The 24,457-nt window shown below is 40.5% G+C and overlaps 1 protein-coding gene across 4 annotated transcripts in view; it reads right to left on the bottom strand.

Annotated features, from left to right (window-relative positions):
• sorcs2 (sortilin related VPS10 domain containing receptor 2) overlaps nt 1–24,457 on the bottom strand; it is a 309,510-nt gene that overhangs the window by 191,725 nt on the left and 93,328 nt on the right. For all 4 annotated transcript variants that reach the window (XM_023346473.1, XM_023346475.1, XM_023346472.1 and 1 more), the window contains exon 2: nt 18,767–18,834. In XM_023346473.1, coding sequence (XP_023202241.1) covers nt 18,767–18,834 — 68 coding nt within the window. The remainder of the gene's footprint in view (nt 1–18,766; nt 18,835–24,457) is intronic.

Genomic DNA, 24,457 nt, shown 5'->3' with positions numbered 1-24,457 from the left:
AGTGGCCAAGTGTAAAAAACAACAACAAAAAAAACCCCAAAAAACTTCAGGCTTTGTCTTTGTGTCCTCCACCATGGGTCTAGAACCGTCCGTCACCGGCTGGCTCTACCTCTGAAGGGAACGTGCTGCACAGTTTCACCAAATTCATTCACTAGCAAATGAATTTGAACCAGTCTCTAATTTCGGTTAAAATTTTACTGGGGGGGGGACTTTCTCCCTAAACACTACACAGCCCTGACACACAGAGAGGTTGGCAACAAAGCCTTAGAAAGCATTTCCACCAGATATGCTAAATATGATAAAAAATAAATAAATAAAACAACCAAAAAAACACTTTACTTTGCTTTTTTTTCCTGAGTCTGTGCTGGGCTCTGGCTCCAAACTCTGCAGGTCGTTTTGTTTCTTCTTTCCATCCAAATCAGGTGGCTTTGATAAAAACCGCCGTCTGTTGTTGCAAGTAAGCGTATGCTAGCAGGACTATCTGTGTGGGCGATTGTAAGAAGTCCAGGAACTGCAAAATAAAAATGTTGTTGTTTTTTGGCTTACAAAAACAGAAAATTGTTTTTACTTTCTATTTTCTGACACAAGCCACAGAGTAACCTCTTGTGAGTATAACCAGAGAAACATCTCTGCAGAAAAAGCAAACGCAGTAAGTCCAGAGATAATAATTTCCCCTGCTTTTATTCAAACTCCAATCATATATATTTGGGTTTTTTAAAGATGTCATTTAAAGTTTATTTGAATCACTTCCCTCTGCATGATAAGAAGTAATAGTAAACACAATGTTAAAATCCACCGCTACATTTTAATGATTGACCCACCTTTTACCTCGTTTCACCCCATAAATCTAACACCAACTATTGGGGAAAAAAAACCTAATAATTCTCCTTTCTTGCACACAACTCCTACAGAATCATAAACCACACCCAACAGAACCCCTGGCCGACTCAATCGGTCCCGAAGCTTCACCTCAGGGGATCGTACGATTTCCTAATGACATCATTAACATGATAATGACCATTGTTTTATGACGAGCCTTGTTACTCAAAGGCTCATTGTTTTAATGGCGGCTGGCTCATAAATAAACTTTATGAAGTGCTTCATGTGACCACTAAACCGTTACTGATGATGGAGCGGCGAAGATTGCCAAGAGTGCGTTTGTGTATGTTAATGCATTTGTGGCTAATGAAGGCGTCCTGCACCGACCCAGAGGGACCCAGAAGTTGTTAAAGATGTCCTAATCGAGAGTCGATGCAACTTCGGCAACAGAAAAACTCAACTTGCGTTTGTTCTCACACGCTTTTTATGTTGTCTATAAACAGAATAATTCATTGCCATATGCCCTTTCAGGGTGTTTAATGAGAGGAAAAGTATGACATTGGCAGGTCAAGGTTTAGGTTGGACGTCCCCAACATACGACTGGCAAGCAAGATACAACACAATAAAGGGACAGATCCTGAAGGAAACAAGGGGGTTGAAGTCAACCCACCGTTGTCACATTCACGATCCAGGAGATATTTAGGCTACATTAACGAGACCGCTGCCTAGCAACTGCCATTACTTTCGGATGTTGCTTGGGGAAAAGTTCCACGCCTTCTGAAGATGGTGGTGCAACGATGGTTTTTTGCAGTCATAGCACTTGATGCATTTGAGAAACAGACCTCATTAAATAATCATGGTCCTGTGTAAAAAAGTATTTGCAGCCTTTGTTAAAAAAATTTGCTGTTAGTTGACCAAAATTCTTTTGAATGACTGAGGTATAAAACCTTGTTTAGAGGGTCCATCAGTTCTAGAAGATCTAAAAACACTTTGAATGCAGACACTTAAGATTTTGTTCTATTCCTAGCGTTTCACGGGTCAGGCGCGTCTGGTTTACATTCAAAGTCTATGTGGTGCTTCAGATGGGTCAAAATTCCTCTAGCCATTGTTTTCCATTGCCGGCCTATTTGACAGACCTGTTGGACCCTCTTGACAAACTCTCAAGACGATCCAAACGGTTCAAACCGTGCTAGATGCGTGAAACGCGATGCGACGGGGCCTCGACGCGCCTCCACATAGACTTTGAATGTAAACCTGACGCGCCTGGCTCTTGAAACGTGTTTGGTGTGAACGCACCATAAAACAGCTAAATTTTTGACACCTAGCATAGCGCCGTCTATGTAGAATGCAAGCAGCAACAATTATTGCCATACTTACATTTACTCTTCTTATGATTAAAAGATGAATGCGGCAATCAAAGCTCATACCTCAGTAGAAAACACTTTATCTTGTTATCTTGGTACAAGATATTTTTGTTATATTTGTTTACGTATTCTACAGACTTCCTCTTGTACAGGTTTGACACATACATTTACCTCCAGAGGTAAAGGCAGGAAATAAAGGTGATCTAGTCATGTGACCATTTACACTAGCTACAGTACAGACCAAAAGTTTGGACACCCCTTTTAATTCAATGAGTTTCATTTATTTTCATGACTATTGGCATTGTAGATTCACACTGAAGGCATCAAAACTATGAATAACACATGTGGAAATATGCACTAAACAAAAAAGTGTAAAACAACTGAAAATAGCCCTTATATTCTAGTTTCTTCAAAGTAACAACCTTTTGCTGTGATTACTGCTTTGCTCACACTCTGCATTTTCTTGATGAGCTTCAAGAGGTCGTCACCTGAAATGGTTTTCACTTCATAGGTCAACCTGCCCTGTCAGGTTAATAAGTGGGATTTCTTGCCTTATAAATAGTCATAAAAAAAAAGAAAACCCATTGAATTAGAAGGTGTGTCCAAACTTTTGGTCTGTACTGTACATGAAATTTATACTGATTAGAGTAGACAACTATAATTTTATTTGAAAACTTCAGTTAGCTGCCCAAAGCCAAAACAACACTTTTAAGGCATTAAGAAGTAAAAGAAAAAAAAATGTCTGGCAACAATTGTTGCTTGTGAGATTAAACTGGTTGAGTGCAAAAAAAAAAAGGCATCCAAACGGAAAGTTGAAACAACCTACTGCGGACATAAACTCAAAGACCAGCCTCACGTTTGCCACAAATGTCTTTATGATCCCCAAGACTTTTAGAAAGGTATTTAGTGGACTAAAGAGTCCACTAAAATGTCCTTAATGATCATAAAACCTCCAATGTAGCCAAATACTGCAGAGAGGGGAGGGCAAAAACTACCCAGCGATATATCAAAGACTCCTCGCACATTACGGCAAACACTCGATGGCAGTTCTTGCAACCAAGGGTGTCACGAACAGTTACAAGGTGCAGAGGGCAGTTGGTTTTTCACATAGGGTCGGGTTATTTCATAGCTTTCTTTATTTTCTCCTGGAAGTGGGTGGGTGATTCTTCTCTCTTTGAAAACTCTTCCACTGCAGCTTTAATTTGTCCAAGGTTAGCGCGGTTTGGCTAGGAGGGCAAAGAAAACGCATCGGGATTCAATTTGCCCCACCTTTTACCGGCTTCTTTCCACCGTCGCTTGTTTTCAACTCGACTTCCTTTTGCGGTTGGCGTTTCGCTTTCTGGTGAAAGATTAGCACTTGCACCACTAGTTTTCAGTAGTCTAAAACAACATCCTGCTGGAAACCGTTAGCACATATGAATGCATGCTACCTTGTTGATTATACTTTTGATTGAGCTTCTCGCACAGGCAGAACCAACAAGGATAAAGAGAATAACATTTCTTCAGCCCCTGTGACGAGACTGTAGAGTGAATATATTTTACTTCAATAACATAAGTAGAAATAGAGGGAAAAGCCAGAAAACGAACAGACAATAGAAGATGAAACATTTTCCCACCAACATGCTACATAAACATGATGGAGAGGCAATTATCTCCTCTCTTTTTTGTTCAAAAATGACATGTTTTTCTATCAAAGCGCAATTAGCATTTAAAAGGCTTGTCCAAAACACATTTTGTACATTTTAGCTTTGTGTTGCATTTCCATTCTCTCCATTTTCTTTTCTTTTTTCTTACACCTGTGGTTATATAACCAAATAATTTTCACTTTTGAAATGCTCCTATTCTTCTCTTTTTATGACTCGGCTCCAGCTCCTCGCTCGCTCCGTTTATGAACCCGCTTATACAAATGTTGACTCAACCATTGAGTCATTTTTCATTGTTTCATCAAGTATTTTTAACCCCCGTTTTTCTTTGTGGTCGTCAAGTCTTACTTTATGGTCGGAACCACCTCAGTAGAAGCAGCAGTAAGTGTCTGACCACCACAGTGCAGCACAAAGAAGTCAGTCATTCTGCATAATTTGTTAAAATTTCTAAATTCAGAGATGGAAATGTAAACAGGATGCCCGGTGGCCCACCCGCACAATGGAGACTCTGTCCTCAAAATCCAATATGGCCGCCATCTGTTTTAGATAAAGTGATAGGCAGTCTGCATCTCAACACAAACTGCAGTCACCTTTTACAAAAACTTTATTTTACTGCTTACATGCAGAAATTGGTCTAGTGACCGAGCATAATAAGTAGCATATCCAACTGGTTTCTACCAACCATGTCACATTCAATTTCCCTTAAAATCTCTGTCATCTCCATTGATGTTGTTTTGTCTAAACATGTCTTGCTTCCATACTCCAGGCGTATCATATGAATAAACTGCTTGCCTGAATGCAGTTAGCATAATGAACAGTGAACCTGTTTTCTTCTCCATTGTAATGAGGCTTAAATGTGTGAATGCATTTAGGCTAAGCTTGTGCATGTTTGCTTGATTTGCTTTCCATGTTAACAAGAAACAGGTGAGCAAAGTGACCAGTAGAATGTGCAATATCAATCCAATACCAACTAGATGAGGTGCCAGTGTTGAAAATACGATACTTTTTGTTATTTTTATTATTTCTATTAAACTTCTGATTTTCAGTAGCCTGGTAAAAACCAGACTCTTGTTCTACAATCGCTAACGGTTAGCTGTGACAATCCGTATTGCTCAACTTCGACGCTATGAAGCCAACCGGGAATTTTCTGCACTGTAAACAACCACTGCAAAGAGAGAAGTGCCAAGCCAAACAAGGTGCCTGTTAATGTTATTTCAATATTTGGAAGCGTGACCACAACGGAAAGAAACGGCTTCGTTCGCTTCCTCTGCTGCCACTTTTGTAAAACTGAAGGCAGACCATGATTCTAAAACTGCGCAGAAGATCGTTCGCAACTTCTTCTGTTCGCTGATTGGCTCGTTCGAGTTTCTACAAGGTGAATGGGAGAAAGCCCAGACAGTGCTGTGAGGGGAGATGAGAATTGAGCGGAATTGCGTAGGAAGCCAATGTTCAGGCCAGAGTTTTAGGTCATTTTGTAGTTTTTCCTTTGAACTTTTTGTGGCAGGCCAGAATTTGGACAGAGTTTATATGCATCTACAAAATACATTAATGAAAAAAATTTATTTCAAGAGGGAATCTGAAACTAAAATATTGATCTTACCACGTGCTAGTATCAATCAGATACCGCCTTGGGATCGATGTTACCAATATTTTGGATCACTTCTACAATCAGTGACTATAATAAAAGTCACCTGTATAGAAACTAGAGTAATTGTAAAAAATTGGTAGCTTTTGACTTTTTCCAAGCCGGGAAAAAAGAGACTTTACTGAAAGAAGATGATGCAAACCAAGCATTGAGAGAAAACTCTCCAAAGAGTTCTGCTTCATTAAGACTCAAAACACCATCTTCAGAATTAGCTTCATTTATTTGAACGTACATCGACATTATGTTCAATTTATCTTGTGGTATCTTTATCTTGGGTAACCTAATTTCCAAACACGGAGCCCGTTCGCCTTAGATGATGTCTGAAGAGACGAAGCTGCAAACAGAAACATTCATACAACTCCTCCTGCAGCAATGTTGGAGTGCATCCCTTTGTTGTGCGTCATCTAAAAGCCAGAGAGTTCTTTTGTGTGCTCGCCTCTGAAAAAACCCAGTGAAACAAGGCTACAGATAAAAAAAAAAGTTAGCGTGTGGAAGAAACAGGAAGAGGTTGATGGCAGGCCAAGCTCTTAAGGCTAACAACCCTCTGCTAGTTATTGCTTTCCTGTGGATATCCTCTCCCAGTTTAGACAGTAGCAAGTCCAGTAGGAGCGCCGCATCTCCCTCTCGGCGCTGTGGGCAGCGGTTGTGTGCCCGAGACTTGTGTTCCTCTCCGTAGGAAGAATGTTTGCAGAAATGAGAGACCTCTTCCAGATGGCCGGGCTCGCGGCCCCGTTCCGAATCGGTGCGATCATAATCCGACTCCTACGGATTCTGCCGCAGAAACACGTGTAAAAAAAAGAAACGATCCAACAAAAAAACATCTAATACCGCACTACACCCTACAGGGAGGCGTTCACGTGGTAACGATAATCGGATTAATCGTTCTACCTTTCTTTTCTTCATCCACGGTTTTGCGTTGGAATCTTTCGTAGCCTTGCTTTTGGTGGAAGCATGAAGACAAATGAATGTGTTCAGATACTTCTGGCCACACACATCCCTGTAGTCATAACATATATTTGGCTCAGCTGAACCTCAGTGTTCTGTCACACAGATGAAGGGGATAATACACTGATTTGTCATCGGCGCACATGGAGGAAAAAGAGGAAAGAACTGTAAAGGAAAAAAAGTGATTTCTCAGCTGGATATCAATTTTTGCAGCTTTTCTGGTTCTTGTATAATAAATTATCCACAGAGGAAAAACAGGAGATGTTCCCCTATTCAGGGAGTCTATGTTAAATTAAAGGCTTTATTACTACATTATGTGTGTTTTGGACAACAATTACAAGTCTAGTTTTTTTTAAGCAAAGTTCCTGTAGATATACATTTTCCTCTGTAGAATGTGGTAGTTGTGAATAACAAGTTTTAATTTTAATTGCCTGGACATACAGAAACTCAGCAATGGGAGCAGAAAGCTGAAGATCTTCACTGTTTCCCTTCATTTTGGGGTTTGTAGTCCCATCACAGCCAGAACTACAAATCAGAGAACGCAAATTCACTAATCCATAGTCAATCAATTAGAATATGCATTCAGGTGAGTCTTGTCGGCTTGAAACCTTTATGAAAAATACTTTTTACTGAGCCCACGTTTCTATTTTTAAACAGTTTGTTTGACGTAACATTCCAATTTTAAATGTCACATTTCAATTTGCTGCAAGTGGAAAATTATCATGATTAACAAAAACTTTCAAACATCCCTCTGTGTGTAATTAATCTATAGGTTGCGCTTCCTTTTGTGATAAAGTTGCTGAAATAAAAGCACTTTTTAATAATATTGTAATTTAGTAAATGGGTCTGTAAATATAATTTTAAAACTTGTAAAGCCTGTTATTAAGACACGTTTTTAAATTTGATCACAACCTCACAGAAAACTCTGCATCGGCAAGACAACTATTGCTGTTAGTTCTTCTTCTGCTGCTGCTTGAGAGACTATTTCTTGTGGAAAAAAAGAACTTGAAATTGTGTTTTTTGTTTTAAATAAATAAATACATATTGGTAACTGTTTTCTAAACTAAAGTTATATTTTGGGGACTTTCAGATAAACTAGGTAGCATATTTAATTAACATCTTAGTTACTAGCTACCATTTTACCATTTTTGCATTTTGGATTATATAAGCCAATAATGCTAGCTTCAAATAACTCCCTATTAAGATTATTCTTGTTGGAACCATATATATTGCATTGTTTGCATTGTTCCTATAGCTTTAGACTCAACATTGGTGAACTGTAGACTCACCTATGATGCAGTTAGCTTTGATCACCTTGTAACAAGGCTAAATATTCTGCTAAGTTAGCCTTGTTATTACCGAGCTAATAATGTAAAAAAAAAAATAAAAAATACTATGTAGAGTTTTAAAAGATGAATTATAGTGTCTGGCAGCTCAACACTAGTGAGCTATAGACTCAATAGTGTTGTGAGTTAGCCTTGTTAACTTTAATTGTTAGCAATAACAAGGCTAACTTTGCTACTAAGCTCGCCTTGTAATTGTTTAAGCTATTCATGCAATACCGGGTGGATAAAAAGTGTAGTTTTAAAAATATATAGTACAGTGATGTCTGGCATATTTTAGGAAAAATCTCAGATGAGAGCAAACAATATTATAATATAGAAATATTAAAAGGAGACCAAAATCTGGAACAAACATCCATAAAACTGGAGAATCAGTCGAAACACGGATCTCCTTGAAATCAAGGCTAAAAACCCATGTTTAGAGTTACCTTCTATTAATAATAATATATTTGATGATTATTCTTGATCATTTTGATGATGTCCTTTGACAATTTACAATACTGCTCATTTAATAATTGGTTAATGTATTATGCTTTTATCATGTAAAGAGCTTTGACCTGCTTTGATGCTAAAATGTACTAAGCAAATAAACTTGACAAGAAACATTGTTGGTTTCATATTTTTGGTTTTTGTTCTTGCAATCTAATAAAAAGCAACATTATTGATCCAACACATTTAAAACACCTCACTTCCTGTTCATGTATAATTAGAAGGACCTACGCATTTTACTTTAAGACACCACACTTTTCCAGGATATATAGTGTTGCTAACGTTCTGATCTCAAGACAGCGCTGGTCTAGCATTGTTACCTCTGAACCAGAAAGCCCTGGCCCCTCGGGGTCTTCCTGTGTGGAGTTTGCATGCTCTCTCTGTTCATTAGCAGGTTGTCTGGAGATTCCAAATTGCCCTCGGGTGAGGGTGTGTGTGTGCGTGTATGTGCATGGATGGTTGACTTGCTCGTCTCTGTAAGGGTCCTCAGCTGGGCTGGCACCATTTCCTATTGACTGCTGGCCTAAGCATCAAGCTATCGTGGTTCTGCACAGGATTAACTGGGACTGAAATGTCCTTCCCCCTCCCTACACTGACGCAGCATGAATTACTTAATATGAGTAGATTGGATATTCAAAACATTTTTGATTTAGTGTGAACATAACTTTGAAACTGAAACCCATAAAAGGCTCGGCTGACTTTGCTAGCCTGTACAGAGATCTTAGGTACAGACGATACATGAAAAAACATGACTACCATCGGTTCTCCTGGATCATAGCTGACAATGCTGAACAGAAACAGAAGCATGAAGGCCCTCTACACCCTTTCTCTCTGCTGAGCTACAGCTGGTTCATCACAACGGAGTTTGCCATGAATGCTAGGCTAGTTAGCACGGACACAGATGATGGCGGATAAACAGTTTTCCTGTAACCCAGAGGTGTTTCACAGATTGCATGTCTCATAATGTACCATTATGTCACAGTGACAGATTTAGCAAATATGTAAAAAACAAACCGTGAAACGAAAAAATTAACTTTGTTATTAGCACATTAGCAAAAGTGTGCCTACCACTGGGCGTCAATGACTAAAATCTGCACATAAATCAACATATTAGCTGTACAAAATGAAGATCAAAAGATATTAATGGTTTTCAATCAAAATCAAACATCTAGTCTGACATCTTTCTACAACGAAGGTCACTAATGATTGAAACTCTTCATTTCCATGTCTTCTGATGAGAAAGGTAGACCGAACGCGTCATCGCCAAAGTGTAAGACTAAAACCTCGTGTTATTTGTAAGAAAAAGCAAGACTGAGATGTGACTGCCACGTCTACGCAAACTAAATAAATTCTTCATCGCTACACAACACGGTTATTCACACCAAGGGTTGGGAGTTGAGCATCCACCTTCGTTTGCCTTAAAAAAATCTTCTTTCCATATCTTTTACATAAGATGCATTCCACTCTGCTCCACTCTGCTCTGACCCTAGAGTGTTTTTCTCTCCTCCTGCCGCCACTCGAGTTTAGAGAGCAGCCTCGGTCCCACCCTCAGCGCTCTCGCTGGCACCCTGCCTCTCTCGCTCGCTCTGCCGGTCCCTCTCTGGGGTCTCTTCCTCTCCAGGCTGTGAAATCTGCATGGAGGACGGCTAGGGATGTAGTGGTGGAGGTGTGGGGTGTTGGGAGATGAAAGGGAAGCTGCTCTCTTGACTCGATTAAGTATTTACATCATCCCAGGCCATCTGGACAGAAGGAGAGCCGCCTCAAGAACAAAGAGGCAGGGAGAAGAAAATAAATTTATGGAGTGAATCAAAAAAATATATTTTGTGGAAGCGAAGGGGAGACGAGCTGAAGAGGAAAAGAAGCGTTTGGTTCCACTTCTGCTTCAGTTTGGGGGCGGATGGGCTGTGCACCCCAAGGAGGGGTAATCGTCAACACATTGGTTCTGGTGGAGTGGCTGCAACACGTGAAGCAAACTGCTGAAAGAGGCATCAAAGTGGGAAGCAAGCTTGTAGTCGACGTTCTGGTGAGCATGCCCAAAAGCAGAAACAAAAACACGTATTCGACCAAAGAATCAAGCGTTTTACTCGGCTTCCCTGTACCATCCAGTACGATCAAAGTACAACAAGCCGCACACACGACTACGTGTCTTCTCGGAGGGGATGACTTCAACGCTATTTGGAAGGCAGTGCTGCAGATGGAATGAGCGTTCTCTGAACCAGAGGAAGCAGAGTGATCTTGGATTGGGCTCATCGAATTCCACAACTTCTGAAAATGAAAACGGCTTTTCGAGCAGTTCGGGAAACGCTGCGGTACAAGACGTTTGCGCAAGTGCCTGGGAACGGAACTTTGCACAGTCACAGCGTGGATGAGGCTGACTTGTATGCGCAGACTCGCTCACTTCTTTGTGTCCTGAATTGCCTCAAACTTCTCCTGGTCCTGGTGCAGCCAAGGTGATACACCATCTGGCTACTGGTGGTTGATGCAGATTCCATAAGAAGAACTTGTCTGAACGCCACATGTAGGTGGATTTAAACTTTTTTACTTCGTCATAGAGAAAATGATGACGGGGCAAAGTGACCAATATGGATATGTTTTAAATAATACTGCATTAGTCGAGTATGAAAGAGCCAAACTGAAAGGTTCATAAGTCTCTGTGGCAGAACATATCCAACGGTCTCCAATAGTAAACCTGTTACTACGTTACGACATCAAGCTGGTATTTTTCAGGCCAGTAAATCATGAAGAAAAATCTATTTCTGCAGCCCGTTCTCAGAAAGTCTGGCAGGAACAAAAGAAAACTCTTGGCAAAGAAAATATATCTGAATGCGCTCGTATATTCAGATATATTTGAATTTTTATATTAAGTCATATTTTACTTCCTAATATAGTCAGACAAACCACCTCAAACTTGTATTTCATCCATCCACACAATGTTCACCAAGATCAGACGCCATAAAAACCTTCACTAAAGCAGAAATGTTTCTCTATACGAAAATTTTCAAAGATCCAAACATTCAAATATATATGTTTATATATTTATACTAAACAACAACAAAAAAGTCTTTGTTGACATGTTTTTCACATTTAGCTTTTAAGCATGATCTCTTGTCGTTTGCGCGCTCCGCTTTGAGATCTCGTCGCATCACTGTTTGTCTGCTATTATGCCCCAGTTATGTCAGGAATCATCAAAGCCGCGACTCTCCGGATCACATAATGTATTATCTCCCTGATTACTGCTTGTTAAAGGCAGCTTTGAACAGCCGTTGTTCTCGGCCACAGGAAGAGGGGGCGGGGGAGAAAAAAAAAAGCATAAAACGAAGAGCAGAGTAAAAAGGGCGAGGTAATAAACAAAGAAACGGGAGGAGGAGGAGGAGGAGAAGGTGTGATGGGTCCGTCTGAGGCGTGATGCCCCCTACTGCTCATCTTAAAGAAGCCCTGCAGACGGCCCTCCTTGCCCCTGCCCACTTCCTTTTTATTTTCTCTCTAATTTAGTGGATGTCCCGCAGCAGCGAGCGCTTCACCTCACACACACACCAATACAGAAAAAACAAACCCTGACCTCACTGTTTTTTTTATTTATGCTTTGGTAGTTTAGATTAAAAAAAATTTCCCAATCTGTTTTTCTTAGATTCATTTGTATCTAAGAAAATCCCGCAAACTACACATTTCTACTCGACTTGCTTAAATTTATCCTGTGGTTGTTTCGTATTCAGCTTCTATGGACTTCAAATCTGGGACAAACACACAAAAAACTGCAAAACTGCCGGAACACTGAACTGAGATCCTTTGAATCGAGACTAAAGACCCACCTGCTTTAATGTGCTTTTGAACCATAATAATTGGATCACTGACCAATATGCACATTGATGCATATTGCCGATTTTAATGCGACAAAACACATCATCAGGTTTTCACAGCTGCTGATTATTCAGCTCTGGAAAAAGAGTCGGAGCCCGCTGCACTGAACCTCACTGAAAACCTCCTGGTTATTCCACCAAATGTTGATTTAACTCTTCCCGAGCTAAAACATTAGTATTGTCGTTACTAAATGAATATGAACTTTTTTCTTTGCATTATGTGTCACGACATGTCAGTAGTTCATAGAATAAAACAATGTTCATTTTACTCATATACCTATAAAGAGTAAAATCTAAGAAACTGATCACTCTAACTGGTCTCTTAATTTTTCCCACAGCTCTATGATGATTTTATGTTTTCAAAATGGAAAGCACTTTGAACTGCCTTGTTACTGAAATGTGCTGCGCAAATAAATCTGATTAATTGATTGATTTATACAACTTATTGCTTTTGATGTGTCCTGCAACGCTTTATTGTTCTTGTTCAATAAAGGTGAAATAAATTTGTACAAGGGTGCTGTGGTGGCGCAGGGGCAAAGCACGACCCACATATCGAGGCCTTAGTCCTCGTGGCGGTGGTCGCAGGTTCGATTCCCAGCCTGGCGACATTTGCTGCATGTCTTCCCCCCTCTCTCATTACCCTGTTTCCTGTTGAACAACTTTCAAATGAAGGCCAATAGAGCCAACAAAACCTTTAAAAAAAACAAAAACTTAATTCATACAAATAAACTATAAGCTATATTTCAGGAAGTAAAGAATCTCAGCAAAAAAAATCAAAAGCATAACCTTAAACATACATAAAAGGAACAAATGAATGCATGGAACTCCTCCCTTTGTTTCGTGCGGCTCAAAGACAAAAAAAAAAACTGAAAAGGAAAAGGAGTGTGTCTGACAGTTTGGAGAACGTGGTGCTCATCCTGTCAGCACTTCCTTTCGTGGACGGGTAATTTCGGTAGATCTGCCTCACGTAGAACCGGCAGCTTGTCAGTCGATCTCCTTATCCATAATGGAAGAGTGGAGCCCCCCAGAGCGATGGCTACCAGCCCCCCTTCACCTCTTCAAAAGACGCGTGGAGACGGCATTAATAATAAATGCTACCCCCTCTGTCCTATCGCCTGTTTATGCGAGTGTGTGATTACAGAGGGAGTAACTGGATATCAAGCAGGCATCCTGGGTCAAATGGCTTCTTCAAAAGCTTGGGTGTTATATGAGCCGATTGGTGTTTTAATAATCACGATTAACCACGCACCAGTTTATTGTTCACAAAGTTAAAACGTGGCATCCAAAAAGCATACAGTAACACCACCAAATAATAATAAAAAAATGATAATAATAAATGGAGACACCACCGCTCCAAGGCAAAGGAACTCTTAAAAAAGTAGATTCGACGCATGAGACAGAACTCCAGCGTTTAAATCTTTACACGTCGTGTGAAAATAAACATTTGTGGTGAGGATTTAAAGAGGAAAAACTGATTTAGAAGTACATCTGCTTCCTCAGTACGAGGATCAAAAAGGTTTACTCTGTGTTTCACAGCTCCTTCTGGAGCAGCAGCGTTCGGTAGAGCCTCACCCACAAGCGTATTTTCATTCATCTAACGTGAAAGCTTCATCAGGAGGGAGCTTTGAATTAAAGGCAAGAGTCAAGTCTGGTGACCTAAAACGATGTTATCTAGCAAGACAGATTCAGTTTTAATTTTCCCCTTACCGACACGCAGCGTAGAAACACACGGCGGTTCTGATTCTCGTCAGAACCGAACGGAAAGAGGCTGAATCATCGAGACGTTAACATATGAAAAGAGGAGCAGGAACGAGTTGCCAGGCTTTATTCGGTCACACCAAGATGGCGCCAAGTCAGCAAAAAAAATAAAGGGGGTTTGGGACTGATTTTACATATTCTGCTTAAAAGTCTACATTAGAGCTCAACAGTATTCATACTGCTGGGAGATTTAGATTTTTAATGATCATTATCCCACCAAGAAGTACATCTAGAAGATGTACTTATTTACTAACATTTTATTAGAAAATGACAATTACTCATACCATTATAATAACGTATAAAAATGGAAAACAATTTAAGATAGATAGGTAGACAGCTAGCTAGCTAGAGGGTTAGACAACTAGACAGATAGCTAGATAGACGGTTAGATAGAAGGTTGGATAGAAAGCAAGTTAGCTAGCTAGAAAGCTAGCTAAATAGCTAAATAGCTAGAGGGTAGATAGTTAGCTAGGTCACTAGATACTTTTTTGTAATTTAAAAAACTTTGCTGTAGAATATGCATTGTAAACCAATATTTGACCAAACCCATTTACAGTAAGGAGCTACCCAGAGTATCAAGCTCCTATGACCCGCTGCTGCCTCAGCATTATATAGAGCAGAGTGCGACACTCAGAGATTCCCATAGCAAAGAAGTAGCAGAAGAACCACTGAAGACATGACGACTCGTCGACGACTCCCCAACCTCAAGTGATTCATTTTGTACCCACTAGCTGAAGTCTAGAAAGTCTGAAGATAAAACTCCTGTATAATTCCTGACTTCACTTCACTGTCCCCCTAAAGAATTGATTGGAACATTTTGCAGCAGGATTCTAAGTGTCTTAGATATGCAGATATTCTGCATATTTTAGCAGAATGTATCTGGGGTGCTGTGGCGGCGCACTGGTAAAGCACAACCCGCATACAGAGGCTTTAGTTCTCGACACAGCCGTCACAGGTTCAATTCCCGGCCTGATGACCTTTGCTGCAGGTCTTCCCCGTCTCTCATTACCTACTTTCCTGTCTGACCACTCAAACAAAGGCCGCTAGCGCCAATAAAACCTTTAGAAAAAGAACAGAAAACATCCAAAAGAACGCTAAGGTCAAACAACCGGTTGCTCTCACATGCCTTCTCTACAGACACATTTTAAAGCTGCTCATCAACTCCAGACTTTAAGGTGCTTCTAAAGACCCACCTACTCTTTGGCTTTCAGGCTAAACAGAGCTCGACATGTTAACTATTTCTATTTTTTACATTATTGTTATTTCCTTATCAAACTATTTTGTTTTTGTCGTGTCCGTTTTATGTTTTTCCATTTTAACTAGTGTTTATGATGTGCTCTCTGTGCAGCACTACGGTGAAGCTTGTTTGTTGTAAAGTGTTATATAAACAGTGTTGACATTGACATAAAGTGGATCTACTTCATAAAGAGGACTGAAACTAAAACCAGCTGGACCTTCTCCTCCATAAGGCCACATGTGTGCTAACAGCTAGCAGCTGCTAACAGCGTTGTGTAATGCTTTGCTTCAGTGAAGGTCTGAATAGTTCCCAGGTGTCCTTATTTGACCATTTTTCTGTTGGATTTCAAAGTGTCACTGTCACCGAGCCACTTATCCAAAGAAATACTAGAACAAAACGTTTTCTCAAGGACAGCTCAGCTGAAACCTTCAATCATGTTTAAGCTTTAATTTTTCACAACTGCATTTCATTTCCACAAAAGAATGACACTAAAAGTGCCACTATTGTACTTTTAGATCAATTTTTCTTGTCATAAGATTGTATCAACGTCCCAATGAGGAAAATTTATCCATTTTTTTTACATCTATGTTCTTATTTTAAAACCTAAAAATCTAAATAAAACTGTGCTTCTTTAAAGTGGAAACATTTTCGCATGTGACACTTCAAAAAAAAAAACAGTCGATTTTAAAAACGATACATTTTTCAGTAAATCGCTGAACCAATCACGACTAGTTCATATTCAGATCTTAATGCACAATATGCACAACTCAAATCAATTATGTTTACCGCTTACACCAATACCTTAACAGAATGACTAAATATAACTTTATTCATAACTGAAATGTTACAGACGCGTGTAATTAATAAGTTTGCATAGAATACAATTAAAATACTCATTTGGTTGGGAGTGACATCTTTGGTATTTAAGAAAATGCATCTTGAAAAATGTGTACATAAGACAAGTTGCTAAAGTTCAAAGTGCAGTGAACACCGAACGATTTCTAAATGTGAATACTAAGTGGAAGTGAAGAAATGTGTCTTCTCTCTGCTTTTCAAGCTGAATTCATTCTTGTTTATGTCTAAATACAGTGTTACTTTATAAAATATGAATTTGATGACTCAGACAATGTCTTGTTCCTACTTTCTGTTTACTACTGTGAATAAAATACATATATTTGTTCCTTTTATACCTAAAAAAAAAGAAAGGGTATTTTATGCATTATTTCTTTGACATAGCTTGAAATAAAAATACTTTTTTTTTTAGTACTGGTTGTTCTTGGGTAAAAGATGACGACAATTCAGATTGAGTTCCATCTTTAGCATGCTTTCATGTCTCAATGCGCCCTTTCACCAAGGTTACACCACCACTATTTAAAATAGCTGCTTTATGAACACATGAGCGCTCCTCCTGTTGCCTTGCAGGCAACACAGCTCTATGTTGAGAACAGAAGCCGTCAACAGGAAATGTTTGGTTCAGGTTTTCCTTTCCTTTTGTCAAGTTGGATCCCTGTTGAATTCATCATCATGCGCTCATTTGGTGAATTCCCCAAAACCCTTCCTCCCCTCCGAGTCGGTGACTTTCCCCTCTGTAGGAACCTGACGCGTTGATCTCACGCTACCCGACAGTTGAAGACGGCAGAGTCATTCATCTTCCTTTTTTGATCCTACGGCTCAGGGACTTCAAAGCCCAAAGGCCAGCTGACTGCAGCCGACCGCTCGCCGCGCAAAAAAACTCACAGCTACACAGGAAGCGAAAAAAAAAAACACCCCGGATGATTCTACAGTAGCTATGTGAAAAGAAACACAAACAAACAGCAATTTAATGATATTTTACGCGCTTTGGACAAAGAAACCAACGGGGCAGATGGCCCACTCTCGTTCCTGCCAATTAAGATTCGGACAAAACTCCGCCGTTTGTTTCTTTTACTTGCACAAGCAAGCTGTCCGAGTTTTAAAGTCGCATTATTCATACGCTGCGACAATTAAAACATCAACACGGAGAGGAGGGGGAAAAAAATATGTACATTATTCATAACTGTCCTCCAGGGAGACTGGCTCTCAGAGCTAATGAGAGGAGGAAGCTTTGAAGTCATGGAGTCGTCGGTGAGGTGAACGGCATGAATTAAGCCCCGCCGTCAGACATTTTGCTGTGTGTGGAAGCCTTTTAGACAGTCCACCCGAACCAGCGTGGTGAACCTCAAACTTTGCTGTTTAACCGGCTTTACTCAGAGATTCAAATGCTATGAAAGCTGCAGAAACAGAAAACACGTAGATATCTGTTGAAACTGTCACTATGTTGTGACACTGGATAGACAATCTGAGAAAAATCGAACTCCTCTGCCTTCCCCCAGTGGTAACTAGACACAACCAATGAGTCAGGAGGCGGGTCTTGGCGCTGTCAATCATACGCTTCATCCATCACTTGCTCTCTGCTACAATACAGCCATTAGTCCATTTGGCACCACATTCATGTGGTTGACTGACAGCGCTAAGGCACTCCTCTTGACTCTGATTGGTTGTTTGTGACCGGGAGTGGTGCAGAGCCTTTGAATGCTAAGGCTGCTGACATCCGGGGCGAAGTTAGCATTGGTGGACAACGGATAAACTGATTTTCCTGTAATGGTAGAACTGTTTCTCTACCATTAGAACATATAATAACACACTCATAAGGTTGACTGACAGTGCTAAGCTCCTCCTCCTGGATTGGTTGTTTTTGACCGTGAGCGATGCAGAGCCCTTGATGAATGCTAAGGCCAGTTAGCATAGCCATGGATAAACAGTTTTTCTGTAACAATGAGTTGTTCCTCCGCCATTAGGACATATAGTAATGCATTCATGAGACTGACGGACACAGCTAAGCTCCTCCTCCTGGCTCTGATTGGTTGCTCTGGAGCGGTGCATTTCATTGGGCAGCAATAGGGAGGAGGTGGAGGAGCTTGAATTTTTCACAGATTGTTTGTCTCATATTATACTGTCACAACATGTTACAACAGTAAAGAAATATGTAATAATTTATTTTTTTTAATAAAAGTTACGCACTGCAGCTTTAAATCTCTTCCACTCTGTTTTCTTTCACTATTATTTCTTCAAGAAAAAAACCCGGAGGTTTCTTCTTGGTGTCGAAGAAATCCCAAGAACTCGTGGAGAGCAGCCGCAGAATGAAACGGACATTAATACTCCATGAGGATATGTGTACGAAGACAAGATATACTTGTTGTCAAGTGGAGCAGAATGAATGAAATATGCTATCTGCCGCTCTACAGCGAGGAGAGGTGAGAAGTGTGCTGGCGAGGAACAGCTTGGCTAAACAGAGGAAGCTCCGCCAGCGAGACCTGACCCCCTTTCCTGTCGCTGCCGGTGTCTACCCTACTGCCCTGTGCCACGCTGATACCGTATCTGTCCAAACAGATGTCCGCTCCAGCCTGTTAGCATCCCCCTTTTCCTGCTCCCCTACGATAGCGTTAGCCGCCTGCTGATGTTTTGCCCGTCATGGTGCTCTGTCGCGCCCTTGTCTCCTTAAAACAGGCGACGGGGCAGAGATAACAATGACCCCGGCTGTATAAGGGAAGCTGTACGCTCATGCAAACAAAAAAACAAGGGCTCCGTGAGGTGACACATGGCAGGGATGACCAGTGAGGGCGAAGGCGGTGAAAGAGTTTGGCCTACCTCCACAACGAACTCTCCAACACCTTGGTTGAGTCGGCATGGTAATACTTGGTCAGGATCAGGATGACCTGCAGGAAAACAAGGAGAGGAAAAAGATTTAGAAGAAGTCGACAAAGAGCAGTAGGGAGTCAAAGACACTGATTTAAGAGGTAAACTCTAAATTTAAAGGATACTTTCAGTCATTAAAAGCACCACTAATTTCCTTTGAGGTAATAAGATATTTACTAGGGATGAACCCATCCACTCTTTTATATAAAGTATAGTGTTGGCCAATACCAATTCGATACACAAAAACAGTGCTGAATTGACTTTTTTTTTTTCAACACAGGCACAAATGTACTGAATTACATATTTATTTGATAACTCTGCACCAAGACAGCACATTTAAATATACTAGCAGCATCCCAAGCTTGGTCAAAGATATAAAAATAACTTTAATTTGTTCCGTCTGTGCAATTAGGACATGTCAACCAATGTAAAATAAATAATAATAAAACTGACTAAAACAACAGGTTGACTACCTTGGTCAAACATGGAAAAATAGACTTCAACAAACCTTCTTTCAAATAGTTCAAAAAGGACAATTAGGATGTAAAATGAACAAAGCATAACGTCACTCAAAGCACAAAGTTTAGAATTAGACTGAATGGATCCGGCACATTGTCGCCGATATCTAGTCTAAAATTCCTTTTTTTATGTTATTATGGCTGCACTCCTAATATTTACAGTATAATCCAACAACCTAAAATACGGTTTTCATTTCACCAAGGTATACTGGTATGATCCACCGACCGAGGCTACAAAGGATGAGACAAAGCTCTTTCTTTTTCTTAGAGCTTCTGTTCTTGACAGCAAAGGTCTGCTGGGGTTTGCGATGCAACGGCCAGACGGTCAACCAGTCAGGCAATGCGGCGTTGCTCAGAAGTGTGATTGACGGGCTGCTGGGGCGTTCTAGGTAGAGGAGCAGACAGAGATCCCCGGACTAGCCCCCAGGCTGAGCAGAGGTGACTGGTTAGAGGGGGTTCTCCCCCCAACGCAGGCTGTTTTAGCCAACTCAGATACTCCTGATACATCTTAATGTAAGCAGCAAACTCACCATAGCCACACTGAACTGTCTACAGGCAGCGTGACTTATGATTTGTAATGTGTGGCTACTTCGGTTGACGAAAGTATCAGATTCAGGATTTGTGTGGGGGAGAGGGGAAATGAGGAAAGAAAATATGGCAGGAAGTAAACTTATGCTTGAAATCCTTTTGAGAAATGATAATATGTGGGGTTTCTCAAACGACTATCAAAGTTACGGCTCCAGGCTGAAATATTTTCTAGGGAATGTTTTGATTCTTGTCGGGTAATTTGCATGAAGTACAGCTAAGAGCTCCAGTGTTGCCTCCAACATAAGCAAAGTCTCACCGCCTCTAGCATTCAGTCTGCTGCAAATATTTTAAATCAAAACAAGAGTAGGTTTTTCAGTGCTACAGCAGATAAAAAGGGAAACTCTCGATGGTCATAAGAATATATCCGTTTTACACTCGCTGCTTATTTTCTGTTCTAATGAAGACATCCTCCATTTCTTTATTGTTTTTTTTCTTTGCAATGTAGCATGAATTAGCAGGTAGGGTCCCTTCATTGAAGAAAACATTTTAAACAATATGTATGATCAAATTATATACGTTTAGAAATATAAAATAGAAATTAAATAGATTTATCTAATTACCTTAAAATGCTAGCAATCTGCTACTCCAGAGCTTTTCTTTAAAAAAATAAATTAAAATATTTTTTCTACCTTCCTCTTAGCAAGTTAAACTTTTATTTTAATTATATTTTAATGTATTGATTTAGGGACTAATATTTGAGATGGAAAGGCTCTCTTCAATAAATTCTCAATCTGCAGAACAAAAATGCTCTGCATCCCCATCGCATTTCCTTTTCATTTTATTAAGTTTATATATTTAATTGACCCTTTAAATGTAGGTTTTAACATTTGAAGTTTTCATGGGAGGCTTTTAGCATGTCATATTGAAATTAGAAAATCTTTTGGTGCATTATTCAGAATTCCTTTTACTGTCACTGTGCAAGAAAGCGCGGCAAAACTTAAAATGATCATTCACGCCTGGAAGTGATCAACTTGTTACTATTTCAAGTTCATGAACGATATACAAGTAGAAAACAAAACATCAAATTTTGAAGGGGTTTCAAGACCAAGGAATGAAAAAAAACGAATGAATGAATAAATAAAAATGGTATATTCACGGCAGTTTATTTATAAAAAGAATAAAATTAAAATAAAAATCGCATTTAGAATCGACGTCGACGGCACAGAAACTGCAGATTGTTGAGGCAAATAAAAATGTAAACTCAGCATTAAAACATAAAAATAAACAAAACACACAAAAAAGGTCAATCGACCTCGGAGCGGGAAGGTTAAATGTTGATTGGTTCCCAGCCTTCTGCGACCCGACTGGTGACTCTGAGAAGTGGCTGTCCACCTCTGCACAGCTGCCCTCCTGCTAATGAGACGCTGGTGCCGAGCCTGACGCTCGCCATGCAGGCTGAAAGTCCCCTGACAGGAGGATTAGATCTGCCATGTACACCATTAGTGGCCAAGCCTTCTGAGCAACTCTTCATCCAGAAAAAAACACTAAATCTTACCAAGTACTTTTGCTCTAGTTTCAAGTATTACACATGGACTAAAACAAAAGTTGCTTTTCAGTAAGATGTAACAGCTTGTTTTAACATTAATACCTTAATATTGACGTAAAAAGTACAAGTTCCACTGGCAGATTGTTTCACTTTTAACAAGATATTTTTCTCATGTTAGAAGTGAAATAATCTGCCGGTGGCAACAGTACCGTTTCATTTTATTAGAGCGAAAGGTGAGTCGTGACTTTCTCGATATTTTTTTGTTCAAAAACGCGGATCGTTTCCCTCCTCTCCACAGTTGAGCAATGTCACGTGTCGAGACGCCAAACCAAAACACTTCAACTTCAGGTTCGACGGATTCCATGGCACTGTGCCTTTCAGTCTACAACGTAAAAACCAGTCTTATTCCACTCCAGAAACATTTCTACCGATCTCCGTTTAGCCACAAATCGGCGATGAAGAGAAGTAACATTTGGTTTTACATGAAGAATAAAGTCACACTGGGAGGAAAAAACAAACAAACGGATGAGTATCACATAAGCCAGATTCCTGTATCGCTCTATTGTACAGAACACTCTGCATTAAGGGTACAACTTGGCAGCTGCCGGCTGCAGCTCATTGGTCTAAAGGGCAAATTTGGCACAGGGTGAGGAACCCCTTCTAATGCAGGAGAATACACTTCTCTGCCAGCCCGTCATTTGTTATTCAATACAAACAAATCACAGTGGCATACTTTGAGTGAACAAGCATCGGAAAACATGTCACGCCAAGGCGATCAAAGTCTGGGAGCTCATTACTCTTGGTGAGCAGTGACAAGAGGAAGAAGAAGAACAAAAAATAAATAAAAAGTTCCTTTGCGCTCTCCTCATTTAGATAATAAATTGCTAGGAAGTTTGCTATGAACTCCCTGACCGAGTCGCGGAGGAAGTTCTCCGCCGGAGCCGACTCTGTGACCGCATTGTTGGCCACTGTGGGTTTCTTGTTTGTAAGCATGAAGACGGTGACCCTAATGGGCTTTATTGGAGGGGAGGGAGGAAAAAGTCAACAGGACGGTCAGGACCCCTGGACGACTCCGAGGCAGACACAATAGAGGCTTTTGACAGGCGAGCCCAGAGCCAGCCTGACTATGAACTCCGCTTTGACTGTTACCATTTGTGTCCAACGCATTCCTATCAACTGGGCATCAGTCATTCGGCTAATAAAAAAGGCACAAAGTGTCCGAGGAACAGAACGCTCGGGGAAAATAACGACACGGACTCCAGCTGTCTGACTGTAAAAAGGGGAGGCGGGGGCGGCTTCACATTCTCCAGAAGGAGACCTCACGCATAAACATTTAATGACAGGCCACAAAACAGCAGGGCTAAAACATGCTCCTCTAATACATATACGATTTAAAGCTGCAGCCTGTAGCTTCTACAAAAATGTGTTTCTCCCCCCATATTTCTTAAAACTGTCACTGTCAAAACAGAGTTATATGAGACAAATCTGTATAAATTATCAAGCTCCTCCACCACCTCCCTGAGCTGCTATTGCGGTCTGAGGAAAAGGACCGCCCTCGGTTAGAAACAACCAATCAGATTCAGGAGGAGGGTCTTATTGCTGTAAATCAACCTCCTGTATGCTGCTCAATGTGCTAATGGTGGAAAAACAACTTGCTGTTACAGGAAAACTGTTTATCCACCTTTATCAGTGGCTATGCTAACTAGCCTTAGCATTGGTGGCAGGCTATGTTGTGGTGAACCAGCTGTAGCGTAGCACAGAGCATGGAAGAGGGGACATGTAGGAGAGTGATTGACAGCACTAAGACCCTCCTTCTGCCTCTGATTGGTTGTTTCTGACTGATGTATCTGGTGTATTTCTGCAGTACTGGGAGCACTGGGAGAAGGAAGAGGAGCTTGACTTGTTTCCACAGGTACAAAAAACATAATTTTATGCAAGCATAATTTGATGCTTGCTCCGGAGCATAGAGTGCTGCTGTTTCGGTCTAGACCCAATAATCTAGCCAGGCTTTTTATTTCTACTAAGTGGTAGGGAGAACATGGAGGCAAGTCATCTCCACATCCACATCACACATGTGGAGCTGGCAACCAAACCAAAAAGTAGTTCTGGAGGGTTAAAGAGTTGGCGTTTGATGGTTGCTTTTGGTATTTACTCCGGTTGTCTTTACCTGATATTATGTGAAACCTTGTAAATATGTCAAAAAGCACAAAAAACCGAAGGCCATTTGTTCAGAGGGTGAGTCCATTTGTTAAAATCACAAGAAATAAAACTGAGTTGAATAAAATATAAATCAGACTGAAGAAATTACTTTATTACAGCACTTTTATATCATCCCATTTTGTCTCTCTCTGGTTTCCCTCTCACACCAGTAAAAAGCATAACTGGCTTTTCTCCCGAAGCCCAACCTTCTGCTACCTTCCAGTCTAATAATATAAGGTTATCAAAATTAGATTCCAATGGTGCTGAATTTGCTCATTTGCTTATATAAAGAAAAGCTTAATTTGTCCTAGTAGCTCCTTGTTAGCCTCTACTTTTCCTCTCAGCAGCCGTGTTAATGCTGAAGGATTGCTTGGTCACATTGGGTTGGAGTCGTTCTGCAGATGGACCTATACTTCATGCGGTATATGAGGCAGGCTCATCACCCTGGCACTCGTTTCGATTTAAACAGTGGTTTTAGATTGCCACCATTCATTAAAGCGCCGAGCCAGGGAAGCGGGGAGGGTAATTACATGGACCTTTGCCTCTGGTTTCCCCGTTGTGCTCGGCTCACACAAAAGGCTTGTGCCGCTTCCCCTTGATACAGTCAATTCAGTAATGTGTAAAAGGAGCCCGGAAATGTCAGCAGGGGAGAATATTTCAACTTTGTGGCAGTTTTTCTGACCTAAAAATATACTTTGCTGAGCGATTGTAAAAAATTAAAAAATTGTCTTCCAACCAATGGCCAATTGAAACAGTCCCTCAGACCCAACACAGTTTCTCATACTGCATTGGGGTTTACCTCAGAGTTGGGGTGAGCGATATGGACTTAAAGTTTCATCACGGAGCCACACA

The sequence above is a fragment of the Xiphophorus maculatus genome, chromosome 14 (genome assembly GCF_002775205.1).
Source record: "Xiphophorus maculatus strain JP 163 A chromosome 14, X_maculatus-5.0-male, whole genome shotgun sequence".
Classification (NCBI taxonomy): domain Eukaryota; kingdom Metazoa; phylum Chordata; class Actinopteri; order Cyprinodontiformes; family Poeciliidae; genus Xiphophorus; species Xiphophorus maculatus.
The sequence above is the reverse complement of the archived record's forward strand: the minus strand, read 5'-3'. Positions and strand labels throughout refer to the sequence as shown.